The 20,679-nt window shown below is 40.1% G+C and overlaps 2 protein-coding genes across 2 annotated transcripts in view; one reads left to right on the top strand and one right to left on the bottom strand.

Annotated features, from left to right (window-relative positions):
- Window positions 1-10,025: 10,025 nt before the first annotated feature.
- On the bottom strand, window positions 10,026-12,313 carry LOC110525949 (large ribosomal subunit protein eL37). Its single transcript, XM_021606478.3, has 4 exons — window positions 11,946-12,313; window positions 11,354-11,489; window positions 11,011-11,095; window positions 10,026-10,127 (listed from the first exon to the last, which is right to left on the bottom strand). The coding sequence occupies exons 1-4, from the start codon at window positions 11,946-11,948 to the stop codon at window positions 10,058-10,060; spliced, it is 294 nt and encodes a 97-aa protein (XP_021462153.1). The 5' UTR covers window positions 11,949-12,313; the 3' UTR covers window positions 10,026-10,057.
- LOC110525948 (lipoxygenase homology domain-containing protein 1) overlaps window positions 12,063-20,679 on the top strand; it is a 40,856-nt gene continuing 32,239 nt past the window's right edge. Inside the window, exons 1-6 of the mRNA XM_090237926.1 lie at window positions 12,063-12,386; window positions 12,795-13,807; window positions 14,548-14,662; window positions 17,660-17,740; window positions 20,204-20,388; window positions 20,541-20,639. Of these exons, the coding sequence (XP_090094052.1) occupies window positions 13,522-13,807; window positions 14,548-14,662; window positions 17,660-17,740; window positions 20,204-20,388; window positions 20,541-20,639 (766 nt within the window). The 5' untranslated portion in view covers window positions 12,063-12,386; window positions 12,795-13,521. The remainder of the gene's footprint in view (window positions 12,387-12,794; window positions 13,808-14,547; window positions 14,663-17,659; window positions 17,741-20,203; window positions 20,389-20,540; window positions 20,640-20,679) is intronic.

Below are 20,679 nucleotides of genomic sequence, written 5' to 3'. Positions count from 1 at the left end.
TGTGTGTGTGTGTGTGTGTGTGTGTGTGTGTGTGTGTGTGTGTGTGTGTGTGTGTGTGTGTGTGTGTGTGTGTGTGTGTGTGTGTGTGTGTGTGTGTGTGTGTGTTATTAAACTACATGTCATCTAAGAACAAGCGGAAATCATTTATGCAAGCATAGGAGGGTTTTCACACTCAGATTTGTGACAGAGTTCAGAGGTCATATTATGACACCTATAAGCACACGGATGCTACTGAAAGGTACAGGCCACTACTTTCCAAGTTTACACAAGTATAATTGGGTAAACAAACCCTAACTAACTTGGGTCCGAGGCTGTTAACGATGAGTTCAAGTTCAAATACCCAAAATAATCCCAGATCTTCTTTTTGGTAACAGTATGTGCGCACAGACACACAGACACACACACACGCACCCACGTATATTGTGATGAGCATAAAGTAGACTTCCCAGGATATAATCTCACTGAGCCAGCTTCAATCATAAAACGACCAATATACATGGCTCCTATTTGACGCTGTTAAGATTGAACAAGCAATTCAGTGGCTAAAGCAAATATACAGAGAATGGGATATCAACACAGAGAGTGTGAGAGCAACCAACCTCAACATGAGAAACCTCAACAGTGGGGTGGAGAAAGAAGATAATCTGTGAAACTGTAATTTATCAAAGCATGGAGTACTTCCAGAAAGATTATGGCCTTGTTCAGTGCACTAATTGTCTTGTATTTGACCCATGTCTGATTGCACTTTTACCAAACATGTTTAAGCATCTTCCTTTCATACGATAAAGAGACACTAGATGCTTAATGGACAAAAATAGGCATATAGTTGACGAGCAAGTTCATAAAGTATTAGGTTTCAGGGTTAGGTTTGAGCTAGTGGCCCCACTTCCATCCGTTCTACACGTCTCTTCATTCTACTGTATCATGGCCAGTATCGTCCCATAAGATGCAGTCCTGTGCTGTACATCAAATTACCGTAACACATAGAAATGTGAAACTGCTTTAAGTCAACACAACTCATGTCAACATGAATTCTCTGTCCTGTGTCATCGGGGGGCTGACGCCGGCTGTTCAACATTAGGGCACTGTTCACCTACAGATGAACAGGACAACAGACCACGTCATGATTTATTATAGCAATATACATGGCAGAGATCAGAAACTGTGGGATGGTAGAGAATATAAGCCTTTAGTGACGTGCAGAGAAGGCCTCTTTCGCAGGTGGTGGTTCGAAAAAACAAAGACAAAATCTAATGTCGAGAGATGAAGACCAGGCAATGGTTGAAACCTTGTCAATATTACACATTTGTCTGAGGGTAAGCTATAATGGTATTATTGGTTGTAGGCATATGAATTCTGTAAATATTGAGTATTTCACTAATTGAGGCCCTTGTTCAGTGCTACAGCCACAGCTATAAAGTGTTCGCAGACCAGGGAAGGAGAAGAAGATTTGAGCAGCTGCAGTCTAGGAATTAGTCAACATTCAGTTAAGCCTCACACAAACATCAGATTCAGAATCCGAGCTTAATTAATGGGGTTCAGAACAGTATTAAAAGTAGCACCTTTCCATGAAACACTTTGATCCTCATTGTTATGTAAAAGAAACCACAGTAAATAGAAAAGTCTTAGCCGCTCAAGATGATCTGCATAGAATCTGGAAATTAGGCAGATCGGATATGATTAAAACAAAAGGGGCGGCAGGTAGCCTAGTGGTTAGAGCATTGGACTTGTCACCGAAAGGTTGCAAGATTGAATCCCCGAGCTGACAAGGTAAAAAATCTGTCGTTCTTCCCCTGAACAAGGCAGTTTTCCTAGGCTGCCATTGAAAAAAAAAAAAAAATGTTTTTAACTGACTTGCCTAGTAAAATAAATAAAAAACAATGTGCTAAATATTTGGCCTTAGCAAGATGGGAATGCACTTAGCTCCATACAAGAACAATATTCAGCAGTAGAGATGCACCCAAGGGAAGACAGTGAACGTACAGTAGTACCCATTGAATGGAATATACACATTGAAGCCAACAGTGAGAATAAACAAATTAGACATGGCACTTACTCTTCAATGTCCTTTGTTTTGGCATCGCCTTACATTATGGTAAACACCTCACATTGTTAACCCAAGAAACCAAAAGGCCCCAAACGGACGTTGTCTGTTAAGAATTCAAGAAAACAAAGGAATGGTAATATAAGAGGAAGGGAGTAAGACAGACATGGTAGAACCTGCTGATGAAAGCCATGAATAGTTGATGTGTGTGTGTGTGTGTTGGCTTCGAAATAACATCCATGTTCCTCCTAATGACATCATTCCCCAAGGTCAATGGAGTTGAAAGGGGAATCGGTTAAGTTCACACAAATCCATTATAATTGACACTTTTACGGCTTAGGTGTCAGACCTCTTTAACCGAAATATCATAAAGCCATGAACAATGTTAATATTACAGTTAATACATTAGACAGCACTTATTTACTATATAACTAATAACGAATTACTGACATCCACTTCCCCGTCCCAAAATTAGGGAAGTACAGTGGTTTCATACTGGTGTCATAATTACAGAGTATACCTTTTTTTTTTTTTTTTTACAAAAGTTTGTCAGTTGGCCTGTAGTTCAAGACAAAGTGTAAAATAAAATATATTGCATATACCTATGCACCACAGCAAGCGAAGAGGAGTGAGTAAGGCTGTATTTTAGACCTCCAGAAAAGTAAATCAATAGAGTCCTGTGACTAAAATACTGGAAACACACAAGCATTTCCCAGCTTCAAGCTAGTGTGCCAGCCAACTCCGGTCTCCAGCGATTTTTGGAGACGCTCTCAGACTTTTACAAGAGGCTAGATATTCTGGGATGCTGCTCTACTCAGTGGTCAAATGTCATATTAACTCTTGGGGCAGTGGACTGGACCATATTTAACATATAGTACCCATGTTGATGATGGCGTTCCTGACTAAGATGCAGACACCTGCCAGATCTCACAACACCTGGATAGGTGTTTAACATATCAACTAACCACATTATATTGCAAAGTCTGCAATGTAGTCAGGCAGGAAGGCCACCGATATCCTGATCTTGTATATGGGAGTGCCCAGCATCCCATAATAAACCCTGGCCATGCCGAAGGCAAGCCAACACTGACCCCAGTCTTCCCAAATCCTAACTGTATGTTTGGTCCAATAACTGTTCTACTGATGGGAAACTGTATTTTTGGGGGAATCATATTCAAAATGGCTTCCCTCCATCAGGTCTGTAATTGAGTGAGTGAGATAAATAGGAAGCATAGAAACCTTACAAAAAAAGTGGATATGGGGAACTGGGTCTGTTAGAAGGTTCCCCCTGATAGACAGGATAAAACAACAACTACTAAAGCCATAAATTCAGCAGCTTCCAGACACCCTGAAATGGTTTAAGACAGGGATCAACTAGATTCAGCCGCAGGCTGATTGTTTTCTTGAGTGGATGGTCGGGAGGCCAAAACATAATAAAAAAATAATTTGACGACTGCAAATTGACCGCAAGATGCCTGAGCAGATATGATATTTGACTAAAACATAATCATTTTAAACCTGGCTTGAATACGATCACTTCTTTCTATTATGCGTGGGAATACTTGGGTACAAATTACCTAAAGTAAAATCAATTGGAGCTGATTTCCTGGTGTTTTTAGTCTTTCATGTCCAACACTCATTAAACTTTTTTGTTTTTTGGCTCAGAAAACTTGGGGGCCAAATAAAACCATCCACAGGCCAAATTCGGCCCACCAGTTGGAGAACCCTGATTTAAGAGTTAACATGAACTCAGACATGAAACCAAAAGACAAAATATCTCCAAATATGAAAACAGGGAATTTGAATTGAATATGTAAAAATCTAGTGTGTGTTTATTTACTGTGTGCGCTATATGCTGTTTGTGAACTTGGTACAGTAAAGTAGCAAAATGCAAATGTACTGTATTATTGTGAAATAATGACTTAATTAATTTGATCAAATGTCATCATTTGGATACAGCTCTGGCATCTCTGTCTTAGCCTGAAGCCAACTGTGATGCCTTTCCACTGTTTGGGCCAATGGTTCTAATTGTTAGTGGCATGGATCAAAACAAATGTAAGTGCTTTACCAGAGGTTGGGAATGGTTGACAAGTGCACTTACTCACGCACACACTATATCCAATGTCGCCTCTATGTGTATTTGCGAGGAGCAGGGCCTTGCAAATACGTCAAGATCTAAGGGACTGCAGATGTGAGGTGAAGTCCTCCAATGTGGGCCTTGCCAAAAAGGTTATTGGCAAGAGAGAGCCTTTAAAATGAGCCCTATTAGGGTCCTCTCTCTCCTTCTCTTCCAGGATTCTGGTCACAATGAGTTTTACAGGAACTGTCATCTCCTCCAATGTGGTGGTTGCCTCTTAGATTGCATCCATCTATCCTCCTTAGTGAGTGAAACCTCACCCTTCACTCAGATAGTGAGAAATACATGATAAGGATATACATTTAATTGTAAAATAAATAAATAATAGAAAAGTTGAATTGTATCTTATGTGAGAAGAATATAATGAACGATCTGCTTGACCTTTTTCATTGTATTATCATGGCCATTATTATGCATAATGAGGTACTTTCTCAGCAATGGACTTTGAGATTTGTCAGTTGAATAGCTGTTACAGTTCACTTCAGTTCACCCGGAACCCTCAATATATGTCCTGTTCTGTATTCACTGGTTAAGGATCAGGAGTCTGGAGTCTGACAAGTTGCTGTCTCATTTAAGACAGGCTGAGACTTGTGGTACACACACTATTTAAAAACAATTAATAATGTTTATATCCTCTGGCCTCAGTTGTGCTATCCAGACATTTATCATTATGTTGTGAAATGAAAATAAACAAATCCACAAATAAGTCAACCTGAACGAGCAAATGATGACTTCTCATGAACAAAAGAACACCTCGCTGATGTATAACAAACCAGGGTTTGATCATCAATGATGTAAACAAAATAAGGTTTAGTCATTATGAACTTTGCACTAATAACAACCACACTTTGTGTCAGCTGTTTCCTTATTCAACCATTTCAAAGTGCAAACATCTACACTTTGTACATTCACTTAGTGCCTTCTGAAAGTATACAGACCCCTTGACTTTTTCAACAACAACAAAAAATGACTCACAGCCGTATTCTAAAATGGATTAAATAAATGTTTTTCCTCATCAAGCTACACACAATACCCCATAAAGACAAAGCGAAATAAAAACAGAAATACCTTATTCACATACAAGTGGCAAGAGAAAGTATGTTAACCCTTTGGAATTTCCTGGATTTCTGCATAAATTGGTCATAAAAATCACAACAATAGACAAAGACAGTCTGCTTAAACTAATAACACACAAACAATTATACATTTTCATGTCTTTATTGAACACACTGTGTAAACATTCACAGTGTAGGGTGGAAAAAGTGTGTGAACCCTTGGATTGAATAACTGGTTGACCCTCCGTTGGCAGCAATAAACTCAACCAAACATTTTCTGTAGTTACGGATCAGACCTGCAAAACAGTCAGGAGGAATTTTGGACCATTCATCTTTACAAAACTGTTTCAGTTCAGCAATGTCTGGTGTGAACTGCTCTCTTGATGTCATGCCACAGCATCTCAATCGGGTTGAGGTCAGGACTCTGACTGGGCCACTCCAGAAGGAGTATTTTCTTCTGTTGATTTACTTCTGTGTTTTGGGTCGTTGTCCTGCTGCATCACTCAACTACTGTTGAGCTTCAATTGGCAGACAGAGAGCCTTACATTCCCCTGCAAAAGTCTTGATAAAAATGCCCTTTTCCATCGATGATAGCAAGCTGTCCAGGCTCTGAGGCAGCCCCAAACCATGATGCTCCCTCCACCATACTTTACAGTTGGGATGAGGTTTTGATGTTGGTGTGCTGTGCCTTTTTTCTCTCTCCACACATAGTGTTGTGTGTTACTTCCAAACAACTCAACTTTAGTTTAATCTGTCCACAGAATATTTTGCCAGAAGCACTGTGGAACATCCAGGTGCTCTTTTGCAAACTTCAGACGTGCAGCAATGTTTTTTTTGGACAGCAGTGGCTTCTTCCGTGGTGTCCTCCCCTGAACATCATTCTTGTTTAGTGTTTTACATATCGCAGACTCGTCAACAGAGATGTTAGCATGTTCCAGAGTTTTCTGTAAGTCTTTAGCTGACACTCTAGGATTCTTCTTAACCTCAATGAGCATTCTGAACTGCGCTCTTGCAGTCATCTTTGCAGGACGGCCACTCTTAGGGAGAGTAGCAACAGTGCTAAACTTCCTCCATTTATAGACAATTTGTCTTACCGTGGACTGATGAGCATCAAGGCTTTTAGAGATACTTTTGTAACCCATTCCAGCTTTATGCAAGTCAACAATTCTTAAGATCTCTTTTATTCGATGTATGGTTCACATCAGGCAATGCTTCTTGTGAATAGCAAACTCAAATTTTATGAGTGTTTTTTATAGGGAAGGGCAGCTCTAATCAACATCTCCAATCTTGTCACTTTGATTTGGCTCCAGGTCAGCTGACTCCTGACTCCAATTAGCTTTTGGAGAAGTCATTAGTTTAGGGGTTCACATACTTTTTCCAACCTACGCTGAATGTTTAAATGATGTATTCAATATAGACAAGAAAAATACAATAATTTGTGTGTTATTAGTTTAAGCACACTGTGTGTCTATTGTTGTGACAAAGATGAAGCTCAGATCAAATGTTATGATTAATTTATGCAGAAACTCAGGTAATTCCAAAGGGTTCACATACTTTCTCTTGCCACTAAGTATTCAGACCCTTTGCTATGAGACTCGAAAATAGAGTTCAGGTGCATCCTGTTTCCATTGATCATCCTTGAGATGTTTCTTCAACTTGATTGAGTCTACCTGTGGTAAATTAGATTGATTGGACATGATTTGGAAAGGCACACAACTGTCTATATAAGGTCCCACAGATGACAGTGCATGTCAGAGCAAAAAGCAAGCCATGAGGTTGAGACAGAATTGTGTCGAGGCACAGATCTGGGGGGTACCAAAAAATGTATGCAGCATTGGAGGGCCCCAAGAACACAGTGGCCTCCATCAATCTTAAATGGAAGAAGTTTGGAACCACCAAGACTCTTCCTATAGCTAGCAGTCCAGCCAAACTGAGCAATCGGGAGAAGGGCCTTGGTCAGGGAGGTGAACAAGAACCCAATGGCCACTCTGACAGAGCCCCAGAGTTCCTCTGTGGAGATGGGAGAACCTTCCAGAAGGACAACCATCTCTGGAGCACTGCACCAATCAGGCCTTTAGGTAGTGGCCAGACAGAAGCCACTCATCAGTAAAAGGCACATGACAGCCCGCTTGCAGTTTGCCAAAAGGCACCTAAAGTCTCTCAGACCATGAGAAACAAGATTCTCTGGTCTGATGAAACCAAGATTTAACTTTTTGGCCTGAATGCCAAGCGTCACGTCTGGAGGAAACCTCGCACCATCCCTACGGTAAAGCATGGTAGTGGCACCATCATGTTGTGTGGATGTTTTTCAGCGGCAGGGACTGGGAGACTAGTCAGGATCAAGACAAAGATGAACGGAGCGAAGTACACAGAGATTCTTGATAAAAACCTGCTCCAGAGTGCTCAGGATCTCAGATTGGGGCGAAGGTTCACCTTCCAACAGGACGACGACACTCAGCACACAGCCAAAGCAACGCAGGAGTGGCTTTGGGACAAGTCTCAATGTCCTTGAGTGGCCCAGCCGGAGCCCAGTTTTTAACCCGGTTGAACATCTTTGAAGAGACCTGAAAATAGCTGTGCAGCAACGCTCCCTATCCAACCTGACAGAGCTTGAAAGGATCTGCAGAGAAGAATGGAACAAACTCCCCAAATACAGGTGTGACAAGCTTGAAGCGTCATACCCAAGAAGACTCTAGGCTGTAATCGCTGCCAAAGGTGCTTCAACAAAGTACTGAGTAAAAGGTCTGAATACTTATGTAAAGGTCATATTCCAGGTTATTTTCAATAAATTAGCAACATTTTCTAAAACCCTTTTTTTGCTTTCGTCATTATGGGTTACTACTGTGTGTAGATTGAGGATTTTTATTTTAGAATAAGGCTGTAACATAAAATGTGGAAAAAGTCAAAGGTTCTGAATACTTTCCAAATGCACTGTATATTTCCTTTCAGAACAATTCCTTTTCCAATTTGCAATGAACCTGTCCCAAAATAACAGTCTGGCTGTCAAGCATCCAAGTGGTTGGCTCATCATCTCCCTTTTGTTTTACACATACACACAAGCCATCTTCTGAAGATTTCAAATATAACTCATTGCACCGCGGGAGGAATTTCTACTGGAATTGTGCTGGGGTATAACACTGGAGTTTAGTCCATTAGGTTCTATGAACACTCAGAACACTTGACTCAGAGTTGACCAAAATGATATCTTCCATGATATAGTACATATACAGTATCTGGATGTTAAACTAAAGGAGTAGTCTAAATAAAGGAACAGCAATTGGTTCTCAGTTTGGACACATCTGGCTGTTTGAAATGGATCCATTGGTAGGCTATATAACCCTGCTACAAAGGTACTTCAAAAGTCTAGTACCTTTTGTACCTTATTGATGCTAACAAGCCAAATGACTATATTGGAGTAAAATTCCTCACATTTGTACACTTAGTATCAAGTTTTTTAAAGACCCTTGTCCTCTTGCAACACTTTCAATAAGGAAAACAAACACAGGTAAAGTTCTGACACAAACCATCTGTGGATAGGTTCTTCTTTCCTTCTGTGACAAAATATCTCCTCTTAATTCCTGCCACTTCATCCTGTATGGACTGTGGGAGTTGCCATGGTGTTTATTTTTGTGTCTTTTTAGCGACTAGCGGCTTTGTTATGATAAAGCTCCTTCTGGATTCTAATAGAAAATAAGCATATACAGCCATGGGAATCCAATTAAATTGGGAGATTATTGACTAATGGAAAACTGGAGAAGACAGAACTTTCTCTGCAATGCAAAACACCACTCCCACCCTTCTATGGTGTGCCAGCTACTTATATTCCAATTCTACATGTTATGTCAAACATCTCCAAAACGGTGTCATGCACATGTAACAACTCTACCACATACCTTCACACTAAAACACTGTTGACATGTAGATATGAGAAGAGCCACTGAGTTTGGCTTCATATTTTATAAACAAAAGCTAGATACATTTCCTATTACATGGACTTCTAAACGTTATGTTCAGTGAATGGAAGAGGTCATACACATTGTGGCTTTGAGATGCTCTGTACACTGTACACCAGCCCTAAGGCAACCCATTGAATGTATATTCAAACAAATCAGTGATTTGTAGTTACTGTATTGAAACCAATTACTGGTAACTATAACAGTTAGTCCCATGTCATTTTCACATTTCATCCAGTAGTTTGAGTTGTGGGAAATATATTTATTTTTTAGAACTGCTAAATATCTATTCAAACATGCTTTCCCCCCCTCCCTCATGCCTCTTTTGTCAAATCACAATGAAGAATATTATGATATTAAAGCTAGAATTGTACATTTTTCTAGGCTCACTGGTGCTCCTGAATTAATATTCATTGGCGCACAGCAAAATAGAGCCCTATTATTTTTCAGATCTTCAAGAAACAAACATGAAGAAATGTGTCCCTCTACTGGTTGCAGGAAAACCTTTCTTCAAACAAGTTTTAGTGATACAACTGAATCCCAACCACAGGAGGTTGGTGGCACATTTATTGGGGAGAACGGACTCGTGGTAATGGCTGGAGCAGAATCAGTGGAACGGTTTCAAATGCATCAAACACATGGTTTCCAGGTGTTTTGATGCCATTCCATTTGCTTGTTCCGACCATTATTATGAGCCGTTCTACCCTCAGCAGCTTCCATTGATCCCAACACTTAATGGTTGCTGTTAGGGTTCTTGTCAGAGTTAACGGTTCAACATTTTGATCTTCACTGTATAACCTAAAACTGACCAAAGAAGAGGATGAGAGGCCATCAAGTTGTTTTATGATGAATTTATTTCAAACTCAGCCTAGGAAGCGCTAGAGGCAGCCACTGCTGCCCTCTTAGGCTTAGGGACAGTTCCCTCACGGAATCCATTCCTGGAAAAGACCAGAGAAATTTAAATGTGTTAATGAGGAAGGAGGACAACGAATTGTAAACTACATTCATATCAGGTGGTCTCAAATGCTTTACATTGTGAGGAAGGTAACCCCATCCATCCCCCAACACGTACCACCACTTCTGTATGGGTTAACACAACAGTTGGGTATATATATATATAGCCTGTTTCAGTGTTGTCTATAAGTCTACTAGAAATGAATCTAACATCACATCTAAGAGCTGAGTATGTGATACGAGACTGGTCTTTCACTAGCAACTTACATAGCAACAATAGCTATTCGTGCCAGGTAACATTCAAGAAAGAACAGTGAAATAAGCCTTCCAACTTGGCGATATCAAAAGTCTCCAGTGATCATGAGATGTCAACAAGCATTCAAGTCTCTCACTGCCATGGCCTTGTCAAATCATGCCAGCCTAGTCACAATTTGATTGCAGAAAAACACATTTGACGAGTAGTTTACCTAACAGTCACTAACTAAACAAATAAAACTAACACCCCCTACCTCATGGTATATCAAATAACCCCTAATATTATCTCAACATTAACAAAGCTGAGGGTTCAACCCGGCACTGAAATGTATCTGTGTAGACCACAACCAAAGCCATCAAGGCAAACCTAGCTGGTGAAATCACACCTGTTACATTACAATCAGGTGCTTCTCTGCACAGCCAAAACGTTTAATCCAGTCTCACATTCAACAGACAAAAATGCAAGCAAACAATGGAGAAATTGAGGTACATAACAATGCCTAAAGAACAGCTCTTCTTTGAATTCCGTGGGAAACATTGCTTTCTGTCTGCATCTGATGTACAAATGCAAACCACTCTTGAAAGTCATTGCAAGAAGGATGTTGGACTCACCTGAATCTGCGGTAGACGACCCTCAGGTGTCTGATACGGCCAGTTCCGGTAGTGTTGCGTCGCTTGGCCTTGGCACTCCAGTTATCTACACGGGTAAAAATGATGAGCTTGTAAGAATCACTGCGTCTTGTCTAAACCCCCGCGTGTGCGGACATCTTTAATTTAATCTCTTTTCTTTTTGACATTACGTTATGCATCACCGAAAACTTGACATGACCTGCGGCATCCATCCATCTAGCCTCACTGATGAGTCCCCATTGGTCACACCGATGGATGAGCTGATTTATCAATAACAACTAGCTAACCACCTGCCAGACATTCAAGAACAGCATGAGCCACTCACACTTTCTCTTGCGCTTTTCGGGGTAGCCACACTTTCCGCAGGAGGACTTCTGGAGGTGGTATGCCTTGGAGCCGCACCGACGACACAGGGCGTGCGTCTTGTTGCGACGTTTACCAAATGACGACGTTCCCTTAGTCTGGGAAACATAAAACATGTATGAAAAGCAATAACAATTGGACAGTATAGTTAATTCCAAACACAGCATTACATACAACTGCATAATGTCACATAGCTATGTCAGTTGGCTGGCCAACATGATGCTAGTGAAAACCTGTGAAACGTAGGCAAGGCTTTCGCTTTTTTACACGATGAAAATAAGGACATACTAATGAATGCCGTCTTTAAAAATATATATTTTATGGTGGACAAAAAAATGGTTTACTTTCATTTTGAGAATGATTTGGAAACTAGTTAACGTTACAGTTCATTCGTCGGGTTGATAACTACTGATTATGAAACTGAACCCGTGAAATACTGGGGTCTGTGACACTTCATTGCTTTCATATTCACAACAATAATGCAGATGATAAGGGAGAAAATGCATTAAAGCAGATGATTTGAGATTTTCAGTGTAATCTCGGTCCACCCTTACCATCTTCTTGCCGAAGTTCGCACGATAGAGACCGGAAAAAGGTTTTGTGTTGCACTAAATTCAGTCCGTACCGGTATGCTGTAGCAAAACAAGAGCTGCCAATAATGTGTTCCTTTCACTAGCACGGAACGTAACTAATTGATGTTGGTCGTTGAAATTTAAATACAAAATACTGTAATACAACATGTATTGTATTATAATTATTATTTTTTATTTTGAGATAATGTTATCCCATCATGCCAGATGCCAATTTTTCCCTGAGAGACAGGAACAGCAGCTAATACTAGCGGTCTGTTGAGGCTACTGACAATTTTGAGTCCAGAAAATCCGACATTATAATGTTCATCTCCCTTGCTCACGTGCTTACTACTTGTTTCTCTTTATGCATATTTCTTTGGACCTTCACCATGACAACATGAAGTTGATGGAGCGATTTAGGAGGTACTTAAAAAAAACGTTATCCTATATAGTCACCAGGGAGTCATCATAAATGATATCAATTGACTGAAAGAATAACGTAAATGCCTTTAGTTCTGCTGTCGTATCGCATCACAGCACAAATATAAACATGTTTAATTCCATTGTTTGTAAACAAAGTCATTGTAAATACTTTATTGCATCAAAACATTAAAACTACAATTTGTATATCATGTATGTAAAGAACTTGCATGCATAGCTCTGCCAATGAATTTGAGTGGTTACATTTCTCCAGCTCCATCTCTCAGCGGTTTACCAAAACAGTGGCTGATGTGTTATTGTTTGAACCACATATCTCCTCTTTGAGTTGTAGAACCCTCATCAGCTTCTAATGTAGGTTAGAATTTTCTGTCTTGTTCTCGATTTTCACAGGGGCTTTCTCAACTGATCAGGTGACAACCCAGCAGTGGTAGTAATTTTTATGAGCTCAGTGGCTGTTGCTGTTTCAGGTGGGGAACTACAGCAGGAGAGGGCTGCCCCAGCCACCTCAAGCCATCCTGTAGTCTGCTCTACCCAGGAGTCTGTACGGCTCTGGCCCCATCCTGCTGGCACCGGCTGGTCACTACGGTGACACTACAGGTCAGTTTAATCGTGTTTCACCGGTACACACTGGAATCAGTTACAGTTACAAGGTAGTAAATAAATTAAAGATGTCCCCGGAAAAAAAGAAAAAAAAAACAATGCCAAGGGCAGTGGTGGAACCGAAGAGGTGGATGACGAGAGCTCAGAGGATCAGGAGCCAGAGTCCAAGACGAAGCGTAAGAGGGTCACTGGCACAGAGGATGCTGGAGCTGGCAGGGGGAAGAGGAAGAAATCAAAAGCTCCAGAAGAAGGGTACCACTCTGACACCTCTGAGCCTGATGTAAAAAGCAGCAAGAAAAAGGGGGAGAACAAAGGAAAAGTAAAGAAAAATAAGAAGAAAGCTAAGAAGGACAGCGAGGAGGAGTATGAGGTGAGAAGCAGTGAGTCGAAGAGTACAGATGATGAAGATCACAGTGATACCATCAATAACAAGAAAAAGAGAGCAGAGAGGCTCCCTGGTGTGATTGAGGCCACCAGTAAGGGAACCAAAAAGAATAAAGACCACCAGGAGAACGACATGGGGTCAAAGGACAAAAAATCTAAAGACGACGACAGAAAATCCAAAAAGGACAAGAAAGAGGGCGAACAAACTCGCGAACAGGGGGATGAAGAAGGGGATGGCAAAAAGAAGAAGAAAAAGGCCAAGAAAGGCTCAGGGGGGGACAGTGATGAGGACACCAAAAAGGGGAAAGGCAAAAAAAAGAAGCTGGTTGAGAACTACGTGGAGATCTATGAGAATGAACTACGGAACTATGAGCCAGATACCATGGAGAACTATGAGGATGAGTACCACAAGAAGAAAGGTAGGACACATTATATTGTACATTGTACTGTGTAACTAGAATGTGACACACAGATCAGGAACAGAAGCAGGTCACAGCATCAAACATAATGGTAATAAATGGGCACAAACAATAAATGAAAGAACATACAAAATACAGACCTCATAGTATTATTGGCTGGCTAGCTTCAAACATGATTGCCAGAAATATAATAGGTCTACTACACAGAAAATATTTGCGTCCTTAACTATTTCTCAATGCATGAGCTCCCCCCGTTATAGGTTGACTGCAATTGATTAATACTATGGCTGTATCGTTGCTGGTTCCTGGTGTAATAGCTTTATTGTTGACCTTAATTTTCTGGGTAATACAACACTTAAAGTATTCACAGGTATGAGGTAGGCCTATGTCTGCATCTCAAATGTAACATGACACCTATCAATAACAATGGCTTGTTTAACTTAATGAAAAGGACCCGACAATGTTATTACATTTTTTGGATGTCTACCTAGAATACTTACAACTAGTTGTAGACTTTCTTTATTTTTCACTCTACAGTACTGTTTTAGTCACTCACTCACTCACTCACTCACTCACTCACTCACTCACTCACTCACTCACTCACTCACTCACTCTCTCTCACACACACACACACACACACACACACACACACACACACTATATCTCATTCTCGATCTGTCTGTGTTTTTTATCTGTCTGTCTGTGCCTCTCTCTCTTTGCAATGTCATACACCCCTGCAGTTTATGAGGTGGTGACCATCACTGGAGATGAGAGGGGGGCGGGCACCGATGCCAACGTGTTTATCACTCTCTTCGGGGAATATGGCATCACTCCGAAGGTGCACCTGGCTAGCAAGTGAGTCCCCTTGTGGACTGTCTTAGATATTATATACAATTGAATTTTTGAATAAATAAAAGTAGTCAATTATCAGTTTGTATTTTAATCTAATTAACATTGATGTTGTTAGCCAAACTGAGACAACATGAAAAGCTCTACAGAAATCTGAACTGTAATCTAATTAGAGCCAATCCTCTCATTACACTGACATACATTAAATTGAAAAACATATATTGATTGTTTCTGTTGGTTTGAGGTTTAACACCTGTTCTTTATCCTTTTATCTCCAATATCACAGCACGGAAAAGAGGTATTTCAGTGGTAGTCTTTTACTGTTGGGTCACATTTTATCCTGTATTTTTGATTGTTGAAAATACATAATTAGTATTTTGAGCAGAACTGTCATCTGGGGTACATAAGAAAAAAAATGTAGCTCTCTCGTACAAGGTGACTTTTATCAATATATACGGCTCTATTTATTCTCATATTTGAACATTCTAATTAGCATCAAAGTAGACATCATGAAAGACAACATATCCCTGCACGTCATCTCTAGTTGAAACCCTTGCTAAACAGGTATTGTGTCAATTTAAAACTTTAATAAGTCAGTTCATAGAATTGCCAATTTAAAGAAATGTAGCCAATTTATTCACTACTACATTTAGCTAACATTAGATAGTTAATCCAGAGATTTTTACCTTTGCCTCAATTCGGTGGTCTCGTCTAGATCACCATGGTATTTGTAGTTCTTAATGATAGCCACATTAGCAGCTAATTCACATTTCATTTTTGGGGGGTAAATACACTACCGGTCAAAAGCTTTAGAACACCTACTCATTCAAGGGATTTTCTTTATTTGAACTATTTTATACATAGTAGAATAATAGTGAAGACATACAAACTATGAAATAACACATATAGAATCATGTAGTAACCAAAAAAGTGTTTAACAAATGAAAATGTATTTTATATTTGAGATTCTTCAAATAGTCACCCTTTGCCTTGATGACAGCTTTGCACACTCTTGGCATTCTCTCAACCAGCTTCACCTGGAATTATTTTCTAACAGTCCTGATGGAGTTCCCACATATGCTGAGCACTTGTTGGTTGCTTTTCCTTCACTCTGTGGTTAGACTCATCAAAAACACATCTCAATTTGGTAGACGTCAGGGGTTTGTGGAGGTCATCTGATGCAGCACACCATTTCTCTCCTTCTTGGTCAAATAGCCCTTACACAGCCTGGAGGTGTGTTGAGTAATTGTCCTGTTGAAAAACAAATGATAGTCGCACTAAGCCCAAACCAGATGGGATGGCAATTCACTGCAGAATGCTGTGGTAGCCATGCTGGTTAAGTGTGCCTTGAATTCTAAATAAATCACAGACAGTGTCACCAGAAAAGCACCCCCACACCATTACACCTCCTCCTCCATGCTTCATGGTGGGAACTACACATGCAGAGATCATCTGTTCACCCATACCGCGTCTCACAAAGACACTACGGTTGGAACCAAAAATCTCAAATTTGGACTCTAGACCAAATTACAGATTTCCACCTGTCTAATGTTCATTGCTTGTGTGTCTTGGCCCAAGCAAGTCTCTTTTTCTTATTGGTGTCCTTTAGTAGTGGTTTATTTTCAGCAATTCGACCACATAGTCTCCTCTGAACAGTTGATGTTGAGATGTGTCTGCTACTTGAACTCTGTGAAGCATTTAATTAGGCTGCAATTTCTGAGGAAGGTAACTCTAATGAACGTATCCTCAGCAGAGGTAACTCTGGGTCTTCCATTCCAGTGGCGGTCCTCATGAGAGCCAGTTTCATCACAGAGCTTGATGGTTTTTGTGACTGCACTTGAAGAAACGTTCAAAGTTCTTGACATTTTCCGTATTGACTTCATGTCTTAAAGTAATGATGGACTGTCGTTTCTCTTTGCTTATTTGAGCTGTTCTTGTCATAATAGGGACTTGGTCTTTTACCAGATAGGGCTATCTTCTGTATACCCCCTACCTTGTCACAACACAACTGATTGGTTCAAACACATTAAGAAGGAAATAAATTCCACAGGTTAACTTTTAAGAAGGCACACCTGTTTATTGAAATGCATTATAGATGACTACCTCATGAATCTGGTTGAGAGAATGCCAAGACTGTACAATGTTGTCATCAAGGCAAAGGGTGGCTATTTGAATCTCAGATATAAAATATATTTTGATTTGTTTAACACTTTTTTGGTTACCACATGATTCCATATGTGTCATTTCATAGTTTGGATGTCTTCACTATTATTCTCCAATGTAGAAAATAGTCAAAATAAAGGAAAACCCTTGAATGAGTAAGTGTTCTAAAACTTTTGACCAGTAGTATATATTGAGAAAGGTCACCTTGTCCTAGAGAGATTTACACGGTTTTCAAAATGCCAAACCAGGGTAAGCCTACATGAAACACAGCCCTTATTTTAAGTGTTTAAGAGTTTATAAAATAAAGTAATTGTATTATTAATAAAAAATAATACTATTTCTTTAAGTGTTTATAAAATAATGGTGGAAAACCTATTGTAACCCTTTCCTTATTTGACTGATAGGCTTTATGGGTATTATGAATCATACTGTGGTATTCTATGGCTCATACTTATTGAAGAGATTTGGTTTGAACAGCAAATCATTTCTATAAGGTAAATGCAATGAAAACATAGTAAGACAAGTGTGTTTGGTAATATGATTAGTGTTTCTCCTGCTTATGTTGCATTTAGTGTTTTTGTTGGGTGTGAAAATGCAATATTTTGGAATATAAATGGAATTTGACCCGATTGTGTGTCTAAATTGCATTATTCTCAAAGTTTGCTTCGGGATGCTTACTTGATAACATGCCTGTTTTTGTTCAAGAATAATTTTCTACTACCTTAATTTCAGTTGAAGCATTATGCATAAGACCTTAAAATACAGCGAGGAGTTGGGAAGTTCTTTATGCATTTTCTGTGTAGTCTCATACCTTATATCCTACTTGTATTCCCATTTCAGGAGTAGAACAGCCTTTGAGAAGAACAAAACAGACGTCTTTAGGATCAAAACTCATAACGTTGGGCCTTTGAAGAAGATACGGTACGACAGCTCCTCTGCCTTTACAGAAGACTGGACATGTGTGTAGATGTAAAGTTTCCACACTATTGTAGAGCAGTGGTTCGAAATGTTAAAATTTTTGTGACCCACCAAGTAGACAAAGACAATGTTTCTAGAAAAACCCTGACTTCGGTTGCAACTTAATAGAGACTTGCTATCACCCACCATTTGGGAAACTCTGCACTAGAGATCTGTAGTACTTTTACCTTCCCTCGGGATTGATTTAGTATGATTTTGTACAGTATATGTAGTGTACAAAACATTAGGAACACCTTCCAAATATTGACTTGCACCCCCTTTAATACGGCCTCAGTTCGTCGGGGCATGGACTTTACAAGGTGTTGAAAGCGTTCCAAATGTTTACGCCAATGCTTCCCACTGTTGGGTCAAGTTGGCTGGATGACCTTTGGGTGGTGGACCATTCATGATACACACGGGAAACTGTTGAGTGTGAAAAACCCAGCAGCGTTGCAATTCTTGACTCACTTAAACCAGTACACCTGGCACCTAATGCCATACCCCATTCAAAGGCACTTCAATCTTTTGTCTTGCCCATTCACCCTCTGAATGGCACACATTCACAATCCATGTCTCAATTGTCTCAAGGCTTAAAAATCTTTCTTTAACCTGTCTCCTCCCCTTCATCTACACGGATGGAAGTGGATTTAACAAGTGACATCAATAAGGGGTCAAACCTTTCGCCTGGATTCACCTGGTCAGTCTATGTCATGGAAAGAGCAGGTGTCCTTAATGTTTTGTACACTCAGTGTATACAGTGCCTTGCGAAAGTATTCGGCCCCCTTGAACTTTGCGACCTTTTGCCACATTTCAGGCTTCAAACATAAAGATATAAAACTGTATTTTTTTGTGAAGAATCAACAACAAGTGGGACACAATCATGAAGTGGAACGACATTTATTGGATATTTCAAACTTTTTTAACAAATCAAAAACTGAAAAATTGGACGTGCAAAATTATTCAGCCCCTTTACTTTCAGTGCAGCAAACTCTCTCCAGAAGTTCAGTGAGGATCTCTGAATGATCCAATGTTGACCTAAATGACTAATGATGATAAATACAATCCACCTGTGTGTAATCAAGTCTCCGTATAAATGCACCTGCACTGTGATAGTCTCAGAGGTCCGTTAAAAGCGCAGAGAGCATCATGAAGAACAAGTAACACACCAGGCAGGTCCGAGATACTGTTGTGAAGAAGTTTAAAGCCGGATTTGGATACAAAAATATTTCCCAAGCTTTAAACATCCCAAGGAGCACTGTGCAAGCGATAATATTGAAATGGAAGGAGTATCAGACCACTGCAAATCTACCAAGACCTGGCCGTCCCTCTAAACTTTCAGCTCATACAAGGAGAAGACTGATCAGAGATGCAGCCAAGAGGCCCATGATCACTCTGGATGAACTGCAGAGATCTACAGCTGAGGTGGGAGACTCTCTCCATAGGACAACAATCAGTCGTATATTGCACAAATCTGGCCTTTATGGAAGAGTGGCAAGAAGAAAGCCATTTCTTAAAGATATCCATAAAAAGTGGCGTTTAAAGTTTGCCACAAGACACCTGGGAGACACACCAAACATGTGGAAGAAGGTGCTCTGGTCAGATGAAACCAAAATTGAACTTTTTGGCAACAATGCAAAACGTTATGTTTGGCGTAAAAGCAACACAGCTGAACACACCATCCCCACTGTCAAACATGGTGGTGGCAGCATCATGGTTTGGGCCTGCTTTTCTTCAGCAGGGACAGGGAAGATGGTTAAAATTGATGGGAAGATGGATGGAGCCAAATACAGGACCATTCTGGAAGAAAACCTGATGGAGTCTGCAAAAGACCTGAGACTGGGACGGAGATTTGTCTTCCAACAAGACAATGATCCAAAACATAAAGCAAAATCTACAATGGAATGGTTCAAAAATAAACATATCCAGGTGTTAGAATGGCCAAGTCAAAGTCCAGACCTGAATCCATTCGAGAATCTGTGGAAAGAACTGAAAACTGCTGTTCACAAATGCTCTCCATCCAACCTCACTGAGCTCGAGCTGTTTTGCAAGGAGGAATGTGAAAAAATGTCAGTCTCTTGATGTGCAAAACTGATAGAGACATACCCCAAGCGACTTACAGCTGTAATCGCAGCAAAAGGTGGCGCTACAAAGTATTAACTTAAGGGGGCTGAATAATTTTGCACGCCCAATTTTTCAGTTTTTGATTTGTTAAAAAAGTTTGAAATATCCAATAAATGTCGTTCCACTTCATGATTGTGTCCCACTTGTTGTTGATTCTTCACAAAAAAATACAGTTTTATATCTTTATGTTTGAAGCCTGAAATGTGGCAAAAGGTCGCAAAGTTCAAGGGGGCCGAATACTTTCGCAAGGCACTGTATGTTTGTTTGGTTAATTTATTGATTGATTGATTGATATGTCTCCTGTAGGATAGAGCATGATAACACAGGTCTGAATGCCAGCTGGTTCTTGGACAGAGTGGTGGTGACTGATATTACAAGACCTCACATGAGGTTCTACTTCACCTGTAATAACTGGCTCAGTAAGGTGGAGGGGGACAACCTGTTTGTCAGGGATCTGCTGGGCAGCCTCGACCCCATGGACTTGCCCAAATGTAGGTACCATGTCCGCCATCTTGGATTTGATTGTGTTGGATGCAGCCTGTGGAAGGTTCTTGGCTGAGATTTTTGCATAATATGTGTAAAACCAGTTACAATCTGATTTAGTTCTATTATGGTTAATCAAACGTGTGTTTTTCTCTGGTAGATAATAAGTATGTAGTGAGCGTGTTCACAGCAGATGTAAAAGGCAGTGGTACGGATGCTGATGTCTTCATCAACATCTTTGGAGAGTTTGGTGACACCGGTGAGTTTCATTCCAGACAATAGGTCATTTTAATGGTTAG

Source organism: Oncorhynchus mykiss, chromosome 6 (assembly GCF_057628025.1).
Source record: "Oncorhynchus mykiss isolate SJ-2025 chromosome 6, ASM5762802v1, whole genome shotgun sequence".
NCBI classification, from domain to species: Eukaryota; Metazoa; Chordata; class Actinopteri; order Salmoniformes; family Salmonidae; genus Oncorhynchus; species Oncorhynchus mykiss.
The sequence above is the reverse complement of the archived record's forward strand: the minus strand, read 5'-3'. Positions and strand labels throughout refer to the sequence as shown.